Source organism: Zootoca vivipara, chromosome 14, assembly GCF_965207765.1.
Source record: "Zootoca vivipara chromosome 14, rZooViv2.hap1.1, whole genome shotgun sequence".
Taxonomy (NCBI): Eukaryota; Metazoa; Chordata; class Lepidosauria; order Squamata; family Lacertidae; genus Zootoca; species Zootoca vivipara.
The window spans coordinates 17309388-17328053 of record NC_142597.1 but is presented as its reverse complement, the minus strand read 5'-3'; the positions used below and the strand labels follow the sequence as shown (position 1 = coordinate 17328053).

Here is an 18666-nt window from a genome sequence, read left to right as displayed (position 1 = left end):
AAGCAATAGTAAAATAATGATGATTGATTGCACTTGGTTCAACCGAGGCTGCCTCACTCCCACATACAAAGCATACAGAGAAAACTCAGCAGAGAAACACAACAGTGAAGAGAGCAATTCCAAGGCGAGCTGATAGAAAGGAAAAGAAACACACATTTGTTCATCTGCCGAGTATTTAGGGGCCGGACGGAAAGGTCTTGGAATACGCCCTGAAAACATAAGCTCCCAGGTGTCCCTGTTTGGGGGGATTTAACCCTGGTAAATCCACACACGTTTAACATGTAAGCATGCTACAACCGTTGTTCCCTAGGGTCTCTAGCAGTTTCTTCCAGGCAAAAATGCATCTTGGTTTCCAGAGCATATGCCACGGATTATGCATGCATGCCTATGAACACGGAGGTATGATGCAGTTCACCACCTGCTCTTTTACACACAGCAGGAAAATTTTAGCACTGTTGATTACAGATTCATAGGGCAGTTGGTCTCACAAACATATGGACTCTAGGAGGGCAATGCCAAGTGTCAGCCGAAGACATTCTACTGCCCAATGTAGAGCTCAAACGGCACCGCTTCCCCCCCCCCAGTTCACAACGCCTGAAGGAGGCCACTTCACCCCATGCTGCATAGCAGGGCCGGCCCTCTGCAGGAGCAGCAGGTGCCTTCCAGAATGTGTGGTTTGATTAGGGGAAGGGGGCTGTCAGGAAGTGATCCTTGGCACAGGGACTGGGGTGTAGCATTCAGGACTTTGTAATTGTTTGTTTATTTGTTTGTTTATTTCTTTATTTCTTTATTTATTATTATTATTAATTGTTGTTGTTGTTGTTGTTGTTGTTGATGTTATATTTATATTTATGTCAGCCCTGAGTTCTCACTGGAAGGACAGATCCTGAAGCTGAGGCTACAATACTTTGACCACCTCATGAGAAGAGAAGACTCCCTGGAAAAGACCCTGATGGGAAAGATGGAGGGCACAAGGAGAAGGGGACGACAGAGGATGAGATGGCTGGACAGTGTTCTTGAAGCTACAAACATGAGTTTGACCAAACTGCGGGAGGCAGTGGAAGACAGGAGTGCCTGGCGTGCTATGGTCCATGGGGTCATGAAGAGTCGGACACGACTAAACGACTAAACAACAACAACATATTCATATCCTGCCCATCTGGCTGGGTTTCCCAAGCCACTCTGGGAGGCTTCCAGCAAGATATAAAAACATAATAAAACCTCAAACATTAAAAAATTCCCAATACAGAGCTGCCTTCAGATGTCTTCTAAAAGTTGTGTAGTTCTTTATCCCCTTAACATCTGAAAGGAGGGCGTTCCACAAGGAGGGTGCCACTGCCGAGAAGGCCCTCTGCCTGGTTCCCTGTAACTTCGCTTCTCGCAGTGATGGAACTGCCAGAAGGCCCTTGGAGGTGGATCTCAGTAAGACATATCGGAGGAAATGCAAATATGGTCTGTCAAAACTTAAGGAAGGCAGAGCATGCAGCAGAGAGAGAACCAGTTGCAGACCAGCTTCCAACTACACAGGCCCTGCCTGCTTTGTGCTCCAGCTGTGCCAGGCACTGGGACTCTGAGAAATTCCACACCTCAGCTGGCAAATACAGAAGGCCTCTTGGGGAGCAGCTTTCATATTCAAATCCCCCCTGGCAAAGAGGAGGGGGGAGAACAAAAGGAGGGATTTGTGGACCTTAGCAACCAGCACAAACCCCTTGAGTTGAGTTCTGGCCAAAAGCAAAGGACAAGCCTCTCCGAGCAGGAATCCGAGCAGTTTTAGTCCTCTCTACAGAGCTCGACTCTGCAACGGTGAAGATCTCTCTCACACAACATGGAGAGCCCTCCCTTTAAAGAGTGCCTCTGCGAACTCTGCGACTGTGGGTAAGTGCAGTTCCTCTAGGTTTTGCTGGTGAAATGGTAGCTGGTGACAAGGAGCAGCTGGCGATGCGTAGACCTTTACCCAGGCCCCGCATTCCCCCTTCCTCACTTCCAAGGGTGGGTCCACTCAACCCAAACCACTTGGACCAGGCGTGGCGAACCTGGAGCCGTGAAAAATGTTGTTGGACTCCACCTCCCATCTGTTCTGACAGCCAGCGGGGCCAATTGTCGAGAATCTCCGCCAGCACTTGGGAGGGGCACAGCTTCTCTACCCCTGACTCAGAGTTTCCGTAGCTGGAAATAGATCTGGTTCGGCTTAAGCAAGTGAGCCCATCTACATACAGAAGAAGAAGAAAAGCAGGCAGCAAGCAAGCCCAGCTGCATTGGAGCACATTGCAGAGAGGATGGTCTGGAGGCTTGGATTTTTAAGGGATGCTCCGATCCCAGAGCCCTCACAGTGGTACGAAGCCTGGCCCATCCTGCCCACTGCACTTTCCATTTTCCAAACCAGGCCTTTATCTATCGAGGCGGCCAGAAAACGTCCGTTACAGAGCAGCCTATAAAGCAGAGACAAGCCCCCTTGGTGCCACCTAGTTCTCAGGTGCTTGCTTGCTTCCCATGCAGCCGCCACAAGCGCCACAGGAACTGCCGAAAGCAACGGGTGCTGCTGGCGCAGCCGAAGACTGGGAAGGGCTGGCTCTCTCACTACAAGGCAACTTACACTTGCCCACCAGGTAAGAGGGGAAGGGGGCCCCAGCTGGCCTGGGAAAAGGCTGGGTCAGTCCCTTCATTTCCCTGATCTCAACCCTATCCCAGCACTTAACTGCTGTTCTTTCCCCCCTGCACCAAACAGCTGTGCACCCGCGCAGCAGCAAGAGGCCCCCCTGCACCCCTCCACACCCAAATCCTCCTCCCATGGACCTCCAGACCACCCAGAGGGCAGAGTTTGTCATCTGGGATCCAGGCAAGAGAACCGAGCATCCCATGAAGGTAAAGACAAGGGGAGGAGGTCTCCTGTCACCTGGGGTGAGGGGGAGGTCCCAGTTCTGCACGCAAATACCTACTTAATTTGCCCTCTTGCTTTTAGCACACCTCAGGGGGAAACAGCTTCAAATACCTTGGAGGGAAGAAAGGGGGGCTTTTGGTTGGAATTATTTCTGCTAAGTGGGAGGAAACAAAGTTGTTTTTTTCCCTTCATCTCTATGCAGCACCCTGCGCAGGCCAAACCTTGGTTCAGGGTTGCTTGTGCATTTGATAAAGCACCCTGCTCTTAAATGTAACATCATCACAGCGCTTCACAGTTTTGTGAACACACAGGTGGAAAGCCAGAGGCGTGCAGGTGAGATTTACTGAGCGAGTTGTGGGGCCATCTGCTTTGCAGGAGAGGAGAGGCCAGCACCCACAGGGACCCTTCCAGAGCCGGGCTCTCTGCTGCCTCCCCTCCCCACCACAAGCATCTGCTATCTCGCAGCATCCAAGCAAGCTCCAGCCCTGCAGCCCTGCAGTCAAGAACAGCTCCAGAAGCAAGGGGAGCTCCCAGGGATTCAAGAGGGAGCTTCCAGACCAGCCAGGTAAAGCTAAAAGTGAAGAAAGCAGCAGCACCAAAACTAAGCTTGATAAGGGACATTCAACTAACCTCAAATATAGTATTGGTTCTACCAAATCAGAGCCACGCTGGGGCAGGAATGGGAGCCTGGTTGCATTTCTAAGTTGTTTGAGCTAAAACAGGCATCCCCAAACTTCGGCCCTCCAGATGTTTTGGACTACAATTCCCATCTTCCCCGACCACTGGTCCTGTTAGCTAGGGATCATGGGAGTTGTAGGCCAAAACATCTGGAGGGCCGCATTTGGGGGTGCCTGAGCTAAAACAAGCAACTAAAATGTTTCCTCTCTTCCTGTATCTGCCCCCACCTGAACACAGTACAGGTGAGTTTTTCCTAGGATTGAAAGCAGCCTTCCATACAGGGCGAGTTGCAAGGCTTAGGATCCGAACTCTTCACACCAAAATAAAAGGGTATCATTCACCATTTTCTGCTCTGCAGGAGTAAATGTCATCACCACCCCCAGCCACCCCTTGCCCTTGGAGAAGGGGGCATTCCTTGGAGAGAAGAGGGCCATCACAAAATCCTCAGAACCGGCAGCAGCTGAATATGTGACCAAGTACCAAAGCGATTTCCCAGAACAAAGGTCCTTTCTTGGCCAGGCTGCACCTGCCCTGCCTCCTCTGGACAACCTGGCAATTAACCCAGCTTTCAGGTGAGCATCACAGGTGCTGGGGGACGATTCTGGGGAGGTTTGGGGCTGAGGAGAGACAGGAGCAGGGACTTCACGTTAGTCTGATACCATCAAAACAAAACAAAAACCACAAAGAGGCCAATGGCACCTTAAAGACAAAGCCATTGATTATGGCGCAAGATTTTCTACATTGGGCAATTGTGCCAGCACCAATGGGAAAGAATAAATGCACAGAAATAGGATTTCAGAAAGGAGAACATTTCAACCTACCAGACCACTCTGCTGTTGATCTTGGGGAGGCAGGGGGCCATCCTCAGAGAAAGAAACTTCAGTGTGAATCCGCTGAATTACGACTCATCAATAAGTTCAATAACGTTCATTTGAGTCTGAATAGAAACCATGGCTTCCTGTCCAACTATAGGTGTTAACATAATTATCTTTGCAGTGCTGGGTAAATGATCACCAATTTGCTGTGTCAAGGGTTCCTGTGCCTATTTAACATACCCTCTAAGCTCTAACTGAATTATCACTGATGGTACTTTTTGCATCTCATGACTGTTCAACTCCCACCTTGCATTTTTCTCCTCCTGCATCTACACCTGTCAACTGAGATATCACTTCATGCATCTGATGACGTGTTTTGGTCCACGGAAAGTTATGCCATAAACCAATAAATTTGTGAGCCTTTAAGATTTAAAGTCCCAATAAAGGTTCCCTTTCATCCCCTCCCAGGACCCCTCTACCCATGAGAAAGTGTAGCTGCTGCTTCTTGGGTATTGTTACATTCCCACAGGTGTACCCAGGGCAATTTTCATTGGCCAACCATGAAAAGGTCAGTGACGTAAGACCAGGCTCTTTTGAGACTCTAAAAGCAGTTCCCAAGAGGATCAAATGAATCACTATTCCTTCACAATGAGAGAACAAATACTGCTTCATGGTGCAACTGACTTAAAGGCCTTTTGGTAACCTGAGACTTAACAATGGGACTATTCACCGTACGTAGATTCTTACACGCCATCACTTCTGCACAGAACCAACTTCCAGACTGTCCACAGAGAGAGCTACCGTAGCTGGAACGCCTCTGCATACTCTCGTGCCAAGCTCATCACACTGAAAAAGAACAGGGGGGCAGAGGAAGCTGGGAAATTTGAAGGAGACGATGTTACCAAGGTAAAGGTTCATCCCAGCAGCAAAGGAAGTTGGTAAGAGAATGAGGGCAGTACTTTCCTGCTTGAAATTTATCTCCCCTCACCCCTAAGGCTTAGGGAGGGAAACAGTGGAGCCCATTGAATTTCAAAATATGAGGGTCCCACTTCCTATTGGCATCATGCCCAAGACCTTCAGGCTTCACTTACAGGGTAGCTTCAAGTCCTCATTGCTCGCTTGGCTCTACTGGAATGAAGCCTAGTCACATCCCAACCCAGTGTTCCACCTCTAACGTGGGTCAGCTAGCTGGACAAGCAGGTAATTCCCTCCCCTGCCTCCTTCACCACTTCTGCATCTACTTATATCCTTTTTGAAGGGACGCAGGTGGCGCTGTGGTCTAAACCACTGGGCCTCTTGGGCTTGCCGATCGAATCTGCTTGATGGTGATGAGCTCCCGTTGCTCTGTCCCAGCTTCTGCCCACCTACCAGTTTGAAAGCACACCAGTGCAAGTAGATATATACCGTAGGTACTGCTGCAGCAGAAAGGTAAACGGCATTTCCGTGCACTCTGGCATCCATTGCAGGTTCCATTGCACGCTTAGTCCTGCTGGCCACATGACCCAGAAAACTGTGGACAAATTCCGGCTCTCTCAGCCTGAATCGAGATGAGCACTGCACCCCAGTCACCTTTGACTAGAGTTAACCATCCAGAGGCCCTTTACCTTTACCTGTATTCTTTTTGCATTCCTCTCCTCTTGCAGCTTCCTTGTCACCTTCCTGTCATCCTCAACCACACGGAGCCCATTAAACATCACAGCACAGCCTTGAAGTCTCTGGCTGCCCAGTTTGAAAACTCCACAGCACACAGGTTCTTCTTCAGGGACTGGGGAGCTCAGCCTCGTATTCGATATGGAGAACCCCAGGAAGGAAGCTGCACCCACTCCTTGGTAAGGGACCCATTGAGCAGAGTGTGCTTCGGGGCAGAGCTGTAGCTCAGGGGCAAAGCCATCACTGTACCCTGGAATTCTGCCTAGTCACATCCTTGAATAAGGCTCCAGGTCCAGTCTCTGGCATTTCCTAATCTAAAGGTGATGAGAGAGATGCACCCTGCTTCAGCCCTGTCAGTCACAGCAGACAATACTAGGCTAGATGGAGAAGTGGTTTGTTTTGCTGCAAGGATGTTAGAAAGAGGAGTGGGATGGCTGTCCTCTTCATGGGTCAAGGAAGAAAAACTTGCCCCAGATGTATAGCTTCTGTTAAGTAGAATCACAAAAAGGGATGTGTTGCAGGCTCAGGAGCCTAGAGGCATCAATAGCAAACCCCAATCTTGCTCAGTAGGTGAACCGATGTGAAAAAAGCAGCTCCCACCCCCCCTCGCAAGAGCCAAAAATACCTGTTCCCAATCTCTCAGGGCACTGCAGATTTCCCAAGGGAAATGCACCTGTTGTTCAAGCCCAAGGAAGTAGGAGTTGAAATCGGATCAGCTCTTCATTAGGAAGAGTGAACAAGATGCATGCACACTGCCTAGCATCATTTTCAAATTTCCTCAAAGAGCTACTCCACTCTTAGTCCTTCCCATTTCTAGTTAAACTACCTCTTCTGCAAGTATATATGAAGCGGATGTGAACATGGTGGATTGGGCTGCTCTCTCACCGGACCGCCCTTTGTTGGCTCCTCTCATGGCTGTGGCTTAAGGTGCCTGGTCATGCTCAGACAAAGGACATTTTAATACTGCATCCCATCTCTGCCAATGGACACTGAAAGCATCTGCTGCTTGTGTTTTGTTTCAAAAGGGCCATTTTGGAAGCCAAACCACAACATGCAGCACTTATCTGCTGAAGAGAGCGGAGAAGGCCAAGAGCTACAAGCCAGAACTGAAACCCATCCAGACTGAGGGAGGAGGGCAAGATTTTGCCACCATCCACCGAGAGGCTTACAGGTATCCAGCCAAATAGTGGCCAAGAATTAAGCCCCAGGGAGGCATCCAAAAGTTTGGATGGGCTGTTGCAGGGTAGAGATTGGAACAACAGCAGCTTAAACAAGCTCTGCGTTCTCTTTTGCAGGCATATTCCACTCCCTGTCTGTCGATTGCAAATGTACCTATCCCAGCAACAGAAGTCTAGAAAAGAAGCAGACAACTAAAGTGTGGCTGTGCCAGAAGGATCAGACCTCAGGGACTAATGGCTGAACATCGTGGATTTTAAAGGGGGCTGGAATCTATGCTCCTTCATAAATTCTAAAATTGTACTCTCAAGTTGTGTTCGTGTTTGGATATCGCCATAGCAAAAACGTACTTGTGTTCAATAAAAAGGAGTAATATAAACTTGAAACAGCTTAAGACCAAATCTTTCTTGTTCCCTGGTACAAACATGGTGGTAACAGAACTTTACAAAAGGAAAAGGAAGTTGTTATTTACAAACTGTACATCAAAAATACAAAGAGTAGTAGAAATTTTAGCTGCAAAGAATCCCATTTCCTATGAAAAAGTCTTTGCATTTAGTTTCCCTATGTTTTGCAGGAACAGAAGAGACTCCTTCGGTGACACCAGCAGATGCTTCAGGGGAAATGCAAAAGGGTTTCAGAACTTGCACGTTGATTTCCCAACTAGCTCCTTGAGGTGCTGTTGGAGGCAAGTACTCAAATACTACAGTGTGGATTTCCAGCTGGTCCTTTTAGGAAAAAGCTATGGGAAAATGTTCTCCCTGCCCAGGCAAAAGCTGCACAGTCCAGAAGTGCGTGCACCCGACAGTGCAAGACAGAAAACCCAAGATGGTGTGCTTATTTACACCCGGATGTTCAGAGCCACAAACCAGCCAGTGGTTTCAACCATGGTGAGCAGCCACAAGAAAACAGTTAAACCCTTCCAAGGCGCAGAAGGAACACTATTCAATGAAGGGAGTTCTCCTTAACCTCGTCTCTCGCTGTCCCTTACCCAGAAAAAGCACCTGAGATTTCAGATACAGCTTTTGTCAGCTGCAGCATCCTCAACTGCTCCATGAGGCTAATATGGAAGAGACCAGTTTCTTCCAGCAGTGGATTTCCAGAGGTTTCCATCCGAAAAGGACTTGGGGCTTCTGCACCATAGGTGGCTCTCTCTCACACCTCCTTGTCCAGTCTATATATACTGCAGGAATTCCATCAGCCTCACCTTCTGCCTGGATACGGCAAGCTGCCTCCAAGCCCTTCCAAAACCACCTGGAATAGTCTTGATAGGTGGACCCCTTTAACCCTGTTGCAGAGGAGATCCTTCCATCTCCAGCACTGGGAGAAGGTTCCGTCGCATCTCAGGATGGAAAATCACATGTCCTCAACACTCCACTTGTATGCCAGCTCCTGAACTGCCTTCTTACTTGAGATCCTAGCAAAGCGCTTCTGCTCAAAGCCGTTGGACCTACAGGAACAGAAACAATGTCAATAAGGTGACCCAACAAACAACTGGGGCAGGCAGATTTGTTGGGGGAGCTGGGTGGCCTTCACGGTGCAACCAAGTCCTTCAAATTTCCCAGCCCCAAATCTTGGTCATGAGAAAGTTGCCAACAGCAGCTGAATGGAGATATCCCACCCAGCCGCAAACTTCACAAAGAAACCCCACTAGGGATACTGCTTCAGAGTCATAATCAGGGACAGAGGACAGACGCGAAACCTGAAGTGGTTTCAGCAATAAGTCAAAATTACATGTAGGAAATGCCACATGGGTCCATCACGTGGTTCTTTGTAACTGGAGACCATCTATTACCATTACTAGCAGAAAGACAGACTTACCTGTCCACTCCATCCCAGCGATACCCAGGCCAGATGTTGAACCTATTAAGTGGGGGTGCTGGTCCATTGTATCTTGGTTTTTCTGAAGGAGGGAAGAAAAATAAGCAAACAGCTTCAACATTTTTTTTCAGTGAAGCCAGGGAGTTATGTTAGCACTGACCCAAAACACATAAAGTCGAGAAGAACCAACAACAGTGGTCCTCAAAGACCGTGTGATTTACAGGGAAGACAGTGTGCAAGGCACAGGGTTCACAGGAAGATAAGAGGCAAGGCAAGAAAGCAGAATGCCTAATACAGTGGAACCTCGGTTTATGAATGCGATCCATTCCACGGAGGCGTTCGTAAACAGAGGCATTCGCTCCCCAAAGGCACACTTCTGTGCGTGCGTGAAGCGTCGATAGAGCGCTTCTGCAGACACACGCTGCACAGATCAGTTCTGTGCGTGCACGAGCTGCGCAGATCGCGTCTGCGCATCCGACGCCGCGAAACCCAGATGTAAACACTTCCGGGTCCGCGGCGTTCGTAAACGGAAGCGTTCATAAACGGGACTGTTTGTAAACCAAGGTACTACTGTATGCCATCCATCACAAAATGCCATCCTAGAGGAAGCACCCATGAACATCTCCCCCCCCCCCAAAAAAAAACAACCAATTTTTGTTGAGGGGAGCTTAGAAGTAGAATGTGAGGACTGGGTGTAACAGAGAAGGATGAAGGGGGAGTTTCCTGCCCAGTTCTCTTCACCACAAAGCTTTACTCACTCCTCTCACTCCTGACACCCTATCCTTTTCAAAAGGCATTGTTGAAAAATCCATTTAGGTGCATCTCTTAGGATCAAAGTTATTTCCAAGCCGAACATTCCACCTCTTAGCTGTAACAGACCAGAACTCACCTTTGGGAAGTACGAGAATTAGCACAGTGCCTCTTCCTGTCTGTCAACCACAGCCACCCTCCCCACCGCCACAAACCTTTCTACCAGTAACACCTGGAGACTGCAAGTGCTGACCTTTTGTATCTTTCTTCTCCTTGGCCTTTTTCTTCTTAAGGAAATCAGCCATGGGGTCCCCTTCACGCTCCTGCTCCCGCAGCATCTTGTCCAAGTCCTGGTCGTCAATGTACCGGGCCAGTGGCTTCTGCATTTCTTTTGCTGCATCTTCCACATTCTGCTGCTGCTGCCGGCTCTGTGTGAGGCTGCAGGGAGAGGCACAAACCAAAGCAGGGCATAAGCGCCTGGAGTCACCATATTTTCTTGCCTTTTTTGCACAAGACACTATAGGAGGTTTGGAAAGAGAAGGGTCACCTGCTGTTGCCCAAGTCAGCAACACACCAAGGAAGGCTTGACATAGCGGCTCTTCTCTTAGGGTAACAGTTGTGGCTCAATGCTACAGGCAGGAGGTGTCAGGTTCAATATTCTGAGCTGGTGTTAGGACACCTTCCTTTCTCACTGTTAAGTGAGTTTCCCATCCCCATTTTTCAGTGGTCTGATAGGGAAGTGGGGCTTCTGCCCTGAACACAGGAACCATTCAGCTTACCCCTTTCCCCATTTGGCATACTGCTCATCTCTCTCAGATTTCTCCTGTGCTTTCTTGCGCTGTTCCAGCAACTCCTGCTTCAGGTCCCTCTTGCGGCCCGACTTGTCCCGGAAAACCGTTTCAGTATGTCGCGATTCAACTGGGGGAGGGAAGGGGGGGGGAGAAGGAGCCAGGTATTCAAGCTAGCCACAACAGGAGGCTGAAAAATGTCGCACCATCGAATTTATCTGTTTGGTGAACTCAGCACACCCAGTAAACATTTGATTATTTCTGTAGAAAAGCAAAGCTGTAAATGATAAATTGAACTGGTATTTTTCCGCTTGCAGGAAATGTGGGTCTCTGGACTGCAGAACTTTGCTTTTAGACTTACAAGGAGCCAAGGACGAGACAAATCGTATGACTCACCACCACAACTGCTAGCAGCTCTTGAGTTTCAAAGGTCTATCTGCATTTCCTTTCAATCTGCTGGGTGCTAACTTCATTGGGTGTGAGCCATTAGACCCCAAATATCTGCACATTTTTCAGTCATAGCCCCTCACACCCGCAGGAAAGGATGGTGGTTCACAGTTTAGAGAATGCAGCAGCCGCAACTACCAATTCCTGCAACTAGCAGTCCCAGCTGATCACCACTGCATTTGCAGGAGGACCTGCCAAAACTCTGGTGGGCCCTGCTCCACTATGAAGGGTCACAGCCAAACATTTCCTTCTGAAAGCCGCTTTCATTCCTACTATAGTTACCCAGTCTTGGTGGTGATGACATGTCCCGATGGGTTTTAAACAGAGGGGCCCATACAACCCAGGGGGTGAGGGCTGGATTCATGTCCTACTTGTGCCACGAAGTCACTGTGTGACCCTGAGAAAGTCCCATTCTCCACCTCTGCCTCCCACCCCACAGCTCACCTTCCAAATGTTTGCTGCTGCTTTGCTGTTTCCTGAGCTCATGCTGCTCCTTCCTCAGTAGCTCAGCTGACACTAAGCCAGCTTTGCCTCCCGAAAGCATCTGAGGGCCCTGCAAGCCAAAAGCAGCACAACAGCTGTGTCAAAAAATAAAAATGCTACCCTTGTGCCAGTTCCACAAAAGTACTGAACCCCATACAATTCCAGTGTAGCTGCCTCTGGGGGAAGTCATTCCCCATAGCACTTGGGGAAAGCATACAGGTAACCTTTACAGGGTTCCACAGCTCCTTACTTATTTATTTAGAGCATTTTGTACTCTGCTCTTCAGCTCAAAAGGCTCCCAGAGTAGTTAGATACAATCAATTAAAACAAGACATCCCTGCCTGAAGATTTACCATCTAAAACAAAAAAGAAAAACACAACACACAAAGAGAAAAGGGGCAGGGAGAGAAGAAGAAAAAGCAAAGTCTGGCACCAATTCTTAAGCAGCAGTTCTTATCATGGTTGCCATGTTTACAAAACAGAATCAGCACATTTACTGCTGAATAACAAAGTCCCCACCTTTTGGACGCCATCCTTCCCTTTGGTGTCCTTGGCCCGTCGAGGTGGTGAGAGGTCAGGGGGGCTCTTGGACCTGTGGGCCTTCCTCCTGCCTTCTTGACCTCTTCGGGGAGGGGACAAATCAGAGTCTGAAGACTTGCACCGTGTTCTTCTGGGAGGAGAGAGGTCGGAAGGAGAGCTCGGGCGCTGTGAGTGTGTACTGCGAGAGGCCCGTGGTGGGGAAAGGTCCGAATCTGAGGAGGTTTTGGCACTCCTCCTGGGTGGGGGAGAATCGGAGTCGGATTCAGAATCATGTCTCTGGCGCTTCCTTGGTGAAGGTGCTGATGAATGGGACTGTTTATTGGCTTCAGAGTCTGTAAAGTGGCATACAAGCATCAAAACAAATTACCAAATGTGACTGGACGTTTACCAGGACTTCCAATAAGAATAACTCACCCTCCCAAAACATACTCCTCTCTGGAGAAAGGCTTCCACAAATCTACTCACCTCTGGCGTTGCTTTGCTTTCCTAGACCCCCAGTGGGCAACTGCCGTTTCTGAGACAGCAACGGGCCGGCATCAGAATCACGCATCTTCTTCTGGGGTGGGGACAGGTCAGAGGTAGCTTGCCACCTCTGATGGGCTGAGGGCTTGTCAGCGTAGTGTTCCTTTCGGCCTCCATGCGAGCTTCTGGTATTATTTTTGCCTGTGTCAGAATGATGCCTTTTAGGTGATGGATCAGGTGAGTCCCGGCGGCCCCTCCTGGGTGGGGACTGATCTGGTGAGTCACAACGGGTCCTCCTGGGCGGTGACTGGTCCGGCGAGTCACGGAGGACCCTCCTGGGCGGTGATTGGTCCAGCGAGTCATGACGTCTCCTCGGCGGTGACTGGTCTGGCGAATGCCTTGCTCTTTTTTGTTTTGTGGCTTCTGAACTGGAAGGGAAAAGAACAACGAAAACCAAAATGCACATTAGTCAAAGCTTCAAACAGGCAAGTCACTTTCAGTAAAAAAATTGCTGCCGTATATGGTTTTGACACAGCAAGCTGGCAGCAAGTAGGGAGTAGTAATCCTGACCAGAGAACACCCCGTGGGCTGACTCAGCCTCCTGGTGTTGGCACTTGAAACTCTGCCACTGCCAGTTTCTTTGCCAATACCACCACAGCCAGAATGCCAACAGTCCACTATGTGTGCTCTTTCTTTGGAATCAAGCGACAGTTAATTATTTATCTTGACGCCGCCCCTCTTATACCACAATATGGCCAGCCTAGTTCTAACTATGTTCATAAAGATGTTGGGAGGCTTACTGTGCCCTTTTCAACTGTGCAGAGCCTACGCAGTATGTATTCAATGAGCCTGCAGCAAGCTTTATGCCTTAGCTTCAAAGACTTCATACAGCTGGTGTGCTGCAAACATGAAGTGCTAGTCATTCCTTCCACTCACAAACTATGTTAAATAGCTGCTCCAATCCAGAAGGTTAAAGCCACTGTCACAGCAGCTATTAAAATCATCTTGAAGGAGCTGCTCCTCCTCCTCTTCTTCTTCTTCTTCTTCTTCTTCTTTTCTTCCTCCTCCTCCTCCTCCTCCTCCTCCTCCTCCTTTGGTGATCCCTCGTAGACAAGTAAGACTGTCTTCCACGAACACTGTCTTAACATTGAGTCTGTAAGTGACTGTGGAGGCCAATTCTGGATCCACCCGTCCTTCCACAGTGGTAACATAGTTTTCTAGGTGGAGTTGCTCATGGTGAGGATTTGCCAAACATGCCTTCCTCTTAACACGTTTCTCTCTTTCGTCCTGAGTTTGAACGTCTTCAAAGTCCAGGACACCTTCGGTAAAAGCTGTTCTCCAATTGGAATGCTCGCAGGTCAGTGTTTCCCAGTTGTCAGTGTTTATACTATGTATTTTTAGATTTGCCTTCAGTCTTTAAACCTCTTTTGTTGACCACCAGCATTACGCTTTCTAGTTCGGAGTAGAGTAGTTCCTTTGGAAGACGATAATCAGACACCCGGACAACATGACCAGTCCAATGAAGTTGATGTTGAAGGATCATTGCTTTGACACTGGTGATCTTTGCTTCTTCCAGTACACTGGTATTAGTTTGCCTGTCTTCCCAAGTGATTTTTTTTTAAAAAATGGGGACACCGTTGATGGAATCTTTCAAGGAGTTGGAGATGGTGTTTATAAGTGGTCCATGTTTCACAAGCATGCAGTAAGCTTGGAAGTACAGTAGCTTTATAAACAAGCATTTTGGTTTTCCTGTGAATATCCCAGTCCTCAAACACTCTGCTCTTCAATTGGGAGAAAGCTGCACTTGGCGAGCTCAAGCAGTGCTGGATTCTGGCATCAATGTCAGCCCTTGAGGAAAGGTAGAAGTGATTAACACTTTTCAATGTTACACCATTGAGTTGGATTTGTGGCAGAGAGGTTGTTTTGTGCTTGTTGGTGCAGCACTTTGGTTTTTGGGATGTTGAGCGAAAGGTCAAGCTTTTTGTAAGCTTCTGCAAAAATATTTAGGATGGTTTGGAAATCATCCTCCGAGTGTGCACACACTACGTTGACATCAGCATACTGAAGCTCTATGACGGAAGTTATGGTAACCTTACTCTTTGCTTTCAGCCTACTCATTAAAGAGCTTTCCATCTGTTCCTCCTATACCACAGATGTCTCCTAGTCAGGAAAACATAAGCTGTTAAATGCTCAACTAAATACCCTCCTTACCTCTTTGTTGACTTTGCAGTCACAGAACGATCAGATTCTTGTGACTCTTTCTTCTGATCTGAAAAAAGAACGCAATTCAAGCCATGTTTATGTAGACCTCTGAACTGTCTACATAAAAATCTACATTATGAGGGGATGCAAATTTTGTGGCTTTTGCAATGGTCATGCAAAGGACAGCAATGTCTAGAAAACTAACCCAGGAGCAGTGATGTGGAGTGGAACATGTTCCAGTGCTTTATCTTTCTGCAGAATGCATTCCATCTCATATGGTAATTAGTAACAATGTTATAATACAGTGTTAGGCAAGTCAGACAGTGTCAACCTTTCTAAGTGTTGTTTACTAAATATAAGTAAAATAAACACACTATATTAGATCACCTTTTAGAGCATCAGAAAGTTTTCCAATGCAAATTACCCCAATTCAAAAAAAAATTCTGGAAAATTCACATCACTGTCCAGGAGAGCACATATTTTTCCATGCAAAAGATCCCAAGGATAATACCTGGTGTCTCAAGGTGGGAGAGACTCCTGCTAGCTGGATGGATCAAAATCTGACTTGGTATAAGGCAACTCCCTGCATTCCTATGCTCGCCCTGCTCCCTGAGCAAAAGTAAACCCCCGACAGGCTTTTTTGGCAACCCACAAACTTCTTTTTCAAACTCCACTTCCCACAAACTGTTTCACCCTGCAAATACTGCTGGACTACAACTCCCATCATCCCCGAGCATTAGCTATGCTGGCTGGGGGATGATGTGAGTTGGGATGTCATTGAAGGGTCACTGTTGACCCACTTCTGTAGCATAGTCATGAAAAACGGATTACACTTGATACGTCAGAGCAAAAATATTCACACTAGCTGAATTCTACATGAGATTTCATTACTAACAGTTTGCATTCTTATGACTCATAATGTCTTATTTTTTTAAGACCCCAATGAACCTCTACATTGCCTAAACACTAATAAGTAGAGTGTGTTTATTTTCCTTCTTCATTCTTTTTTGTGCAGTGACCGCAATCTCTTGGTTACACTTCCATAACATTTACTAGGCTATTTCTCTGTTCACCTAACCTCACTCTTCTGCCACACCTACAGAGAGACATAACTACACAAAAGAACCCCCTCACTCCTCCCCCAAAAAATGTGCTCGTCTTGGCTGTGTGTCTACATGCAGAGCTAACCTGATGAAAGCATCTCACAAAGCACAAAATCATCACCCCATTAGAAGAATTACAGAACACTAACCTCCCAACAGCTTCCACTTGTTACTGGTTCGGAATTCTTCCATCCATTTAACCTCATCTGGCCGCTCATCAATAAACTCAGCCACCTGGAAGGAAAGACAGGAGATCTAGGCAATCCCAAGAGACATGTCGCACTGCGAAGCCAAAATCTCCCCAGCTGAGCGACCCTTTTTACAGTGTGTACTCAATGCATCTGTGCTTTTCTGAACCCTCCAATTCCAATGAGTAAAATGGAAATTATATTGACTTCCACTACACACAACTGAGATGAAAAGACGATGTACTACTCAGAGAGTTAAAACAGTTTTAAATAAGTGATGGTACAGCTAAGCACTCTGTTTCCAACTACCTCCAAATACTCACCACAGGTAAGTCTCCATCATCCCCCTCCTCATCCTCTTTTTCCTGCTCAATAGGGATATTTTTCCAGCTCGTGTCATCATCATCCACTATGCGAATTCTGGATGTCAAACAGATAAAACAACATGATCAAAGATCAGCATATTGTTTAAATGTAATATCTGAAAAAAGAGAAGCTCTCTATAATAACAAATCACAGTAGTATCACAGTGTAGCATCTTACAAGCACTTCAATTTATTAAGCCATCACACTCATGAATAAATTTTCTAGATAACTGCTAGGCTGTTAGAATGTAGTTTTGCTTATCATCTTGCTGCCATGACGTGCCTATTACAGCCCAATTTCATGCATGTATTCAATGGGGCAACCTTAGGCCCTAGAGCAGAGCTTTCCCAACTTTTCATGTTGGTGACACACTTTTTAGACATTTTGTGGCACAGTAATTCAGTTTTACTAGCAAACTGTAGGTTAAACAAACCCCTTTCCAACCCCAGGATGAGCATGGGAAGCATTTGTGTGACACACCTACACACTACAGCCAACACACTAACATGTCGCAACACAGTTTGGAAAGCTCTGCCTTAAGAGCAAGGGTGGGCAACTGCTGCACTCTGCCTAATTTCATGTAGGTGGTAGAGAGGGGAAGATGCCATTCCCCAAACAGATTAACCCCTCCCCTAAATGTGGCTCTGAACAGGAAAAGGCTCCAAGGTACCATAAGGGGAGAACAATTTCATAAATCTACCTAGTTATTAGGTTTCCCACATCCAAGCCCAACATGCTAACTACTCTGTTGGAAGCTCAGAATGCACAAGTGGGCTGCACCCTCATTTTTCTTATTACCGGTATGTGGTGTCCACTGCTTTAAGAGGTCGTTTGCTACTCTACCTGAGTGGCATACTAAAGGCCTCTATGGGCAGCACCATCAACATGCTTGCCATTTTGCAAGATTCTTATACAAAGACTACAAACTCCTGCATTCTAGGACCTTACAATCTGAAAGCTATAGTAAACTCCTAGGAGAGGCAGGGAGGGAATAGGATGAATGGCAGGCCAACACTACTGAATAATACTGAGGCTTGGTTACACAGCTGTAGAGAAAGAGGGTAAATAGAAGATTGGTGGAGGCATAAAAAGAGTCTCGCATTCCAGCACTAATCTGGTAGCAATAGGAAACCAGAAATTGCACAGACAAGATCATGAAATGCCACACAAGTGATGTGAGCAAGTGGGCTGCCTGGAACGCTCTGTCAGGTGGTCCGGTGGGAAAGACAGAATTGGACTGGTTCACCTTTGTCATACGGGAGGAATTTCACAGGTACGGCATAATCCCAGTATGAAATGCAAGCAGCCTGCTAGAGAAGGAAGAGTCTCCTCTACCCCACCCTGCCGGGCAATGCTCCATCCCTCCTCTGCCCAACAAGCAAGTAAAAAATGCTGCAGACCAGTATATTTGGGCATATTTGCAAGGCTATTAAAAACATAAATGGGCGTTGTGGCTTGAAAAGCAGGGCGGGAAGTCTGACCAACCAAGGCTGCCCTGCAGTGAACTTCGGCATTCGACCGTCATTTATTCATTTATATCCCTTTCTTTTTGCCCTCAAGAAGCTCAAGGGTGGCACACATGGTTCTTCCTTCCATTCTCATTTAACACCCCCCACACACAACAACCCTGAGAGGTAGGCGAGGCTGAGAGGCCGTGCGAGGGGATTTGAAGCGCAGAGCTATTTCTATGCGTTCACACCCCTCAAAAGGAGGGGGAAAGCAGAGCGGGGAAAGGGAGGAGGGTCTCTTCGTCATCGGCAGGGAGGAGGAGAAGGAGGAAGCGGCGACAGAGCCAACATCTACCCCCGGCCCCCCATCCTTATTCCCTCCCTCCTTCCCTATCCCACCTTCCCGGAGGCAGCTCCTTCGCCGCCTTCTTCTTCTTGCGCCGCTTCTTGGCCTCCGAGTCCGCCGCCGGCCCGCCGGCCTCCAGGTAGCGCCGCCGCAGGTATTCGGCCTTGGACAGGCCCGAGGCTGAAGCCGAGGCCGCCGCCATCTTCCTCAGGCGGGAGGAAGCGGAAGCCAGGTCGGCGCCAGGGTCAGAACCATAGAGAAAGAGCCTCTTTTTTTTTTTTACCCTCCCCTTCTTCTCTATGGTTGGAGCAGCTGGGGCCGGGAAGAGCGTTGGAGTCTGGGGCGCCCTCTAGCGGCAGCATCTCTGCGCGAGGGATGGGAAGCAATAATCCCGCGCCTACCTGGCGGCCAGGCAAGGGGGCGGGGGGAGGGGGCAGAGCAGCGACCCTTGTTTATTATTGCAAGCCTATCCGCAACTTTTCCTTCAGGGTGTTCAAGGTGACTCGCTTGATAACACTTGTAGTTTAA

General features: G+C 48.0%; 2 protein-coding genes across 4 annotated transcripts; one reads left to right on the top strand and one right to left on the bottom strand.

The window, feature by feature from the left end:
* Positions 1 to 1680: 1680 nt before the first annotated feature.
* Positions 1681 to 7583, top strand: LOC148683513 (uncharacterized). 3 transcript variants are annotated; one of them, XM_088658183.1, is made up of 9 exons: positions 1681 to 1875; positions 2497 to 2606; positions 2726 to 2862; positions 3254 to 3443; positions 3915 to 4128; positions 5139 to 5277; positions 6015 to 6200; positions 7047 to 7192; positions 7317 to 7583. In XM_088658183.1, exons 1-9 carry the CDS (start codon positions 1826 to 1828, stop codon positions 7393 to 7395), a joined length of 1251 nt encoding a protein of 416 aa, XP_088514309.1. In that variant the 5' UTR covers positions 1681 to 1825; the 3' UTR covers positions 7396 to 7583. The 3 variants fall into 3 exon arrangements, with proteins under 3 accessions (XP_088514309.1, XP_088514310.1, XP_088514311.1); XM_088658184.1 differs by lacking the exon at positions 7047 to 7192; XM_088658185.1 differs by lacking the exon at positions 3254 to 3443 and having other exon boundaries at positions 1741 to 1875; positions 2384 to 2606.
* Positions 7575 to 18371, bottom strand: BUD13 (BUD13 spliceosome associated protein). The gene is made up of 11 exons (XM_035139934.3): positions 18192 to 18371; positions 16302 to 16398; positions 15940 to 16024; positions 14697 to 14754; positions 12489 to 12913; positions 12003 to 12355; positions 11445 to 11553; positions 10545 to 10683; positions 10019 to 10203; positions 9016 to 9097; positions 7575 to 8644 (listed from the first exon to the last, which is right to left on the bottom strand). The coding sequence occupies exons 1-11, from the start codon at positions 18338 to 18340 to the stop codon at positions 8551 to 8553; spliced, it is 1776 nt and encodes a 591-aa protein (XP_034995825.2). The 5' UTR covers positions 18341 to 18371; the 3' UTR covers positions 7575 to 8550.
* Positions 18372 to 18666: the final 295 nt, after the last annotated feature.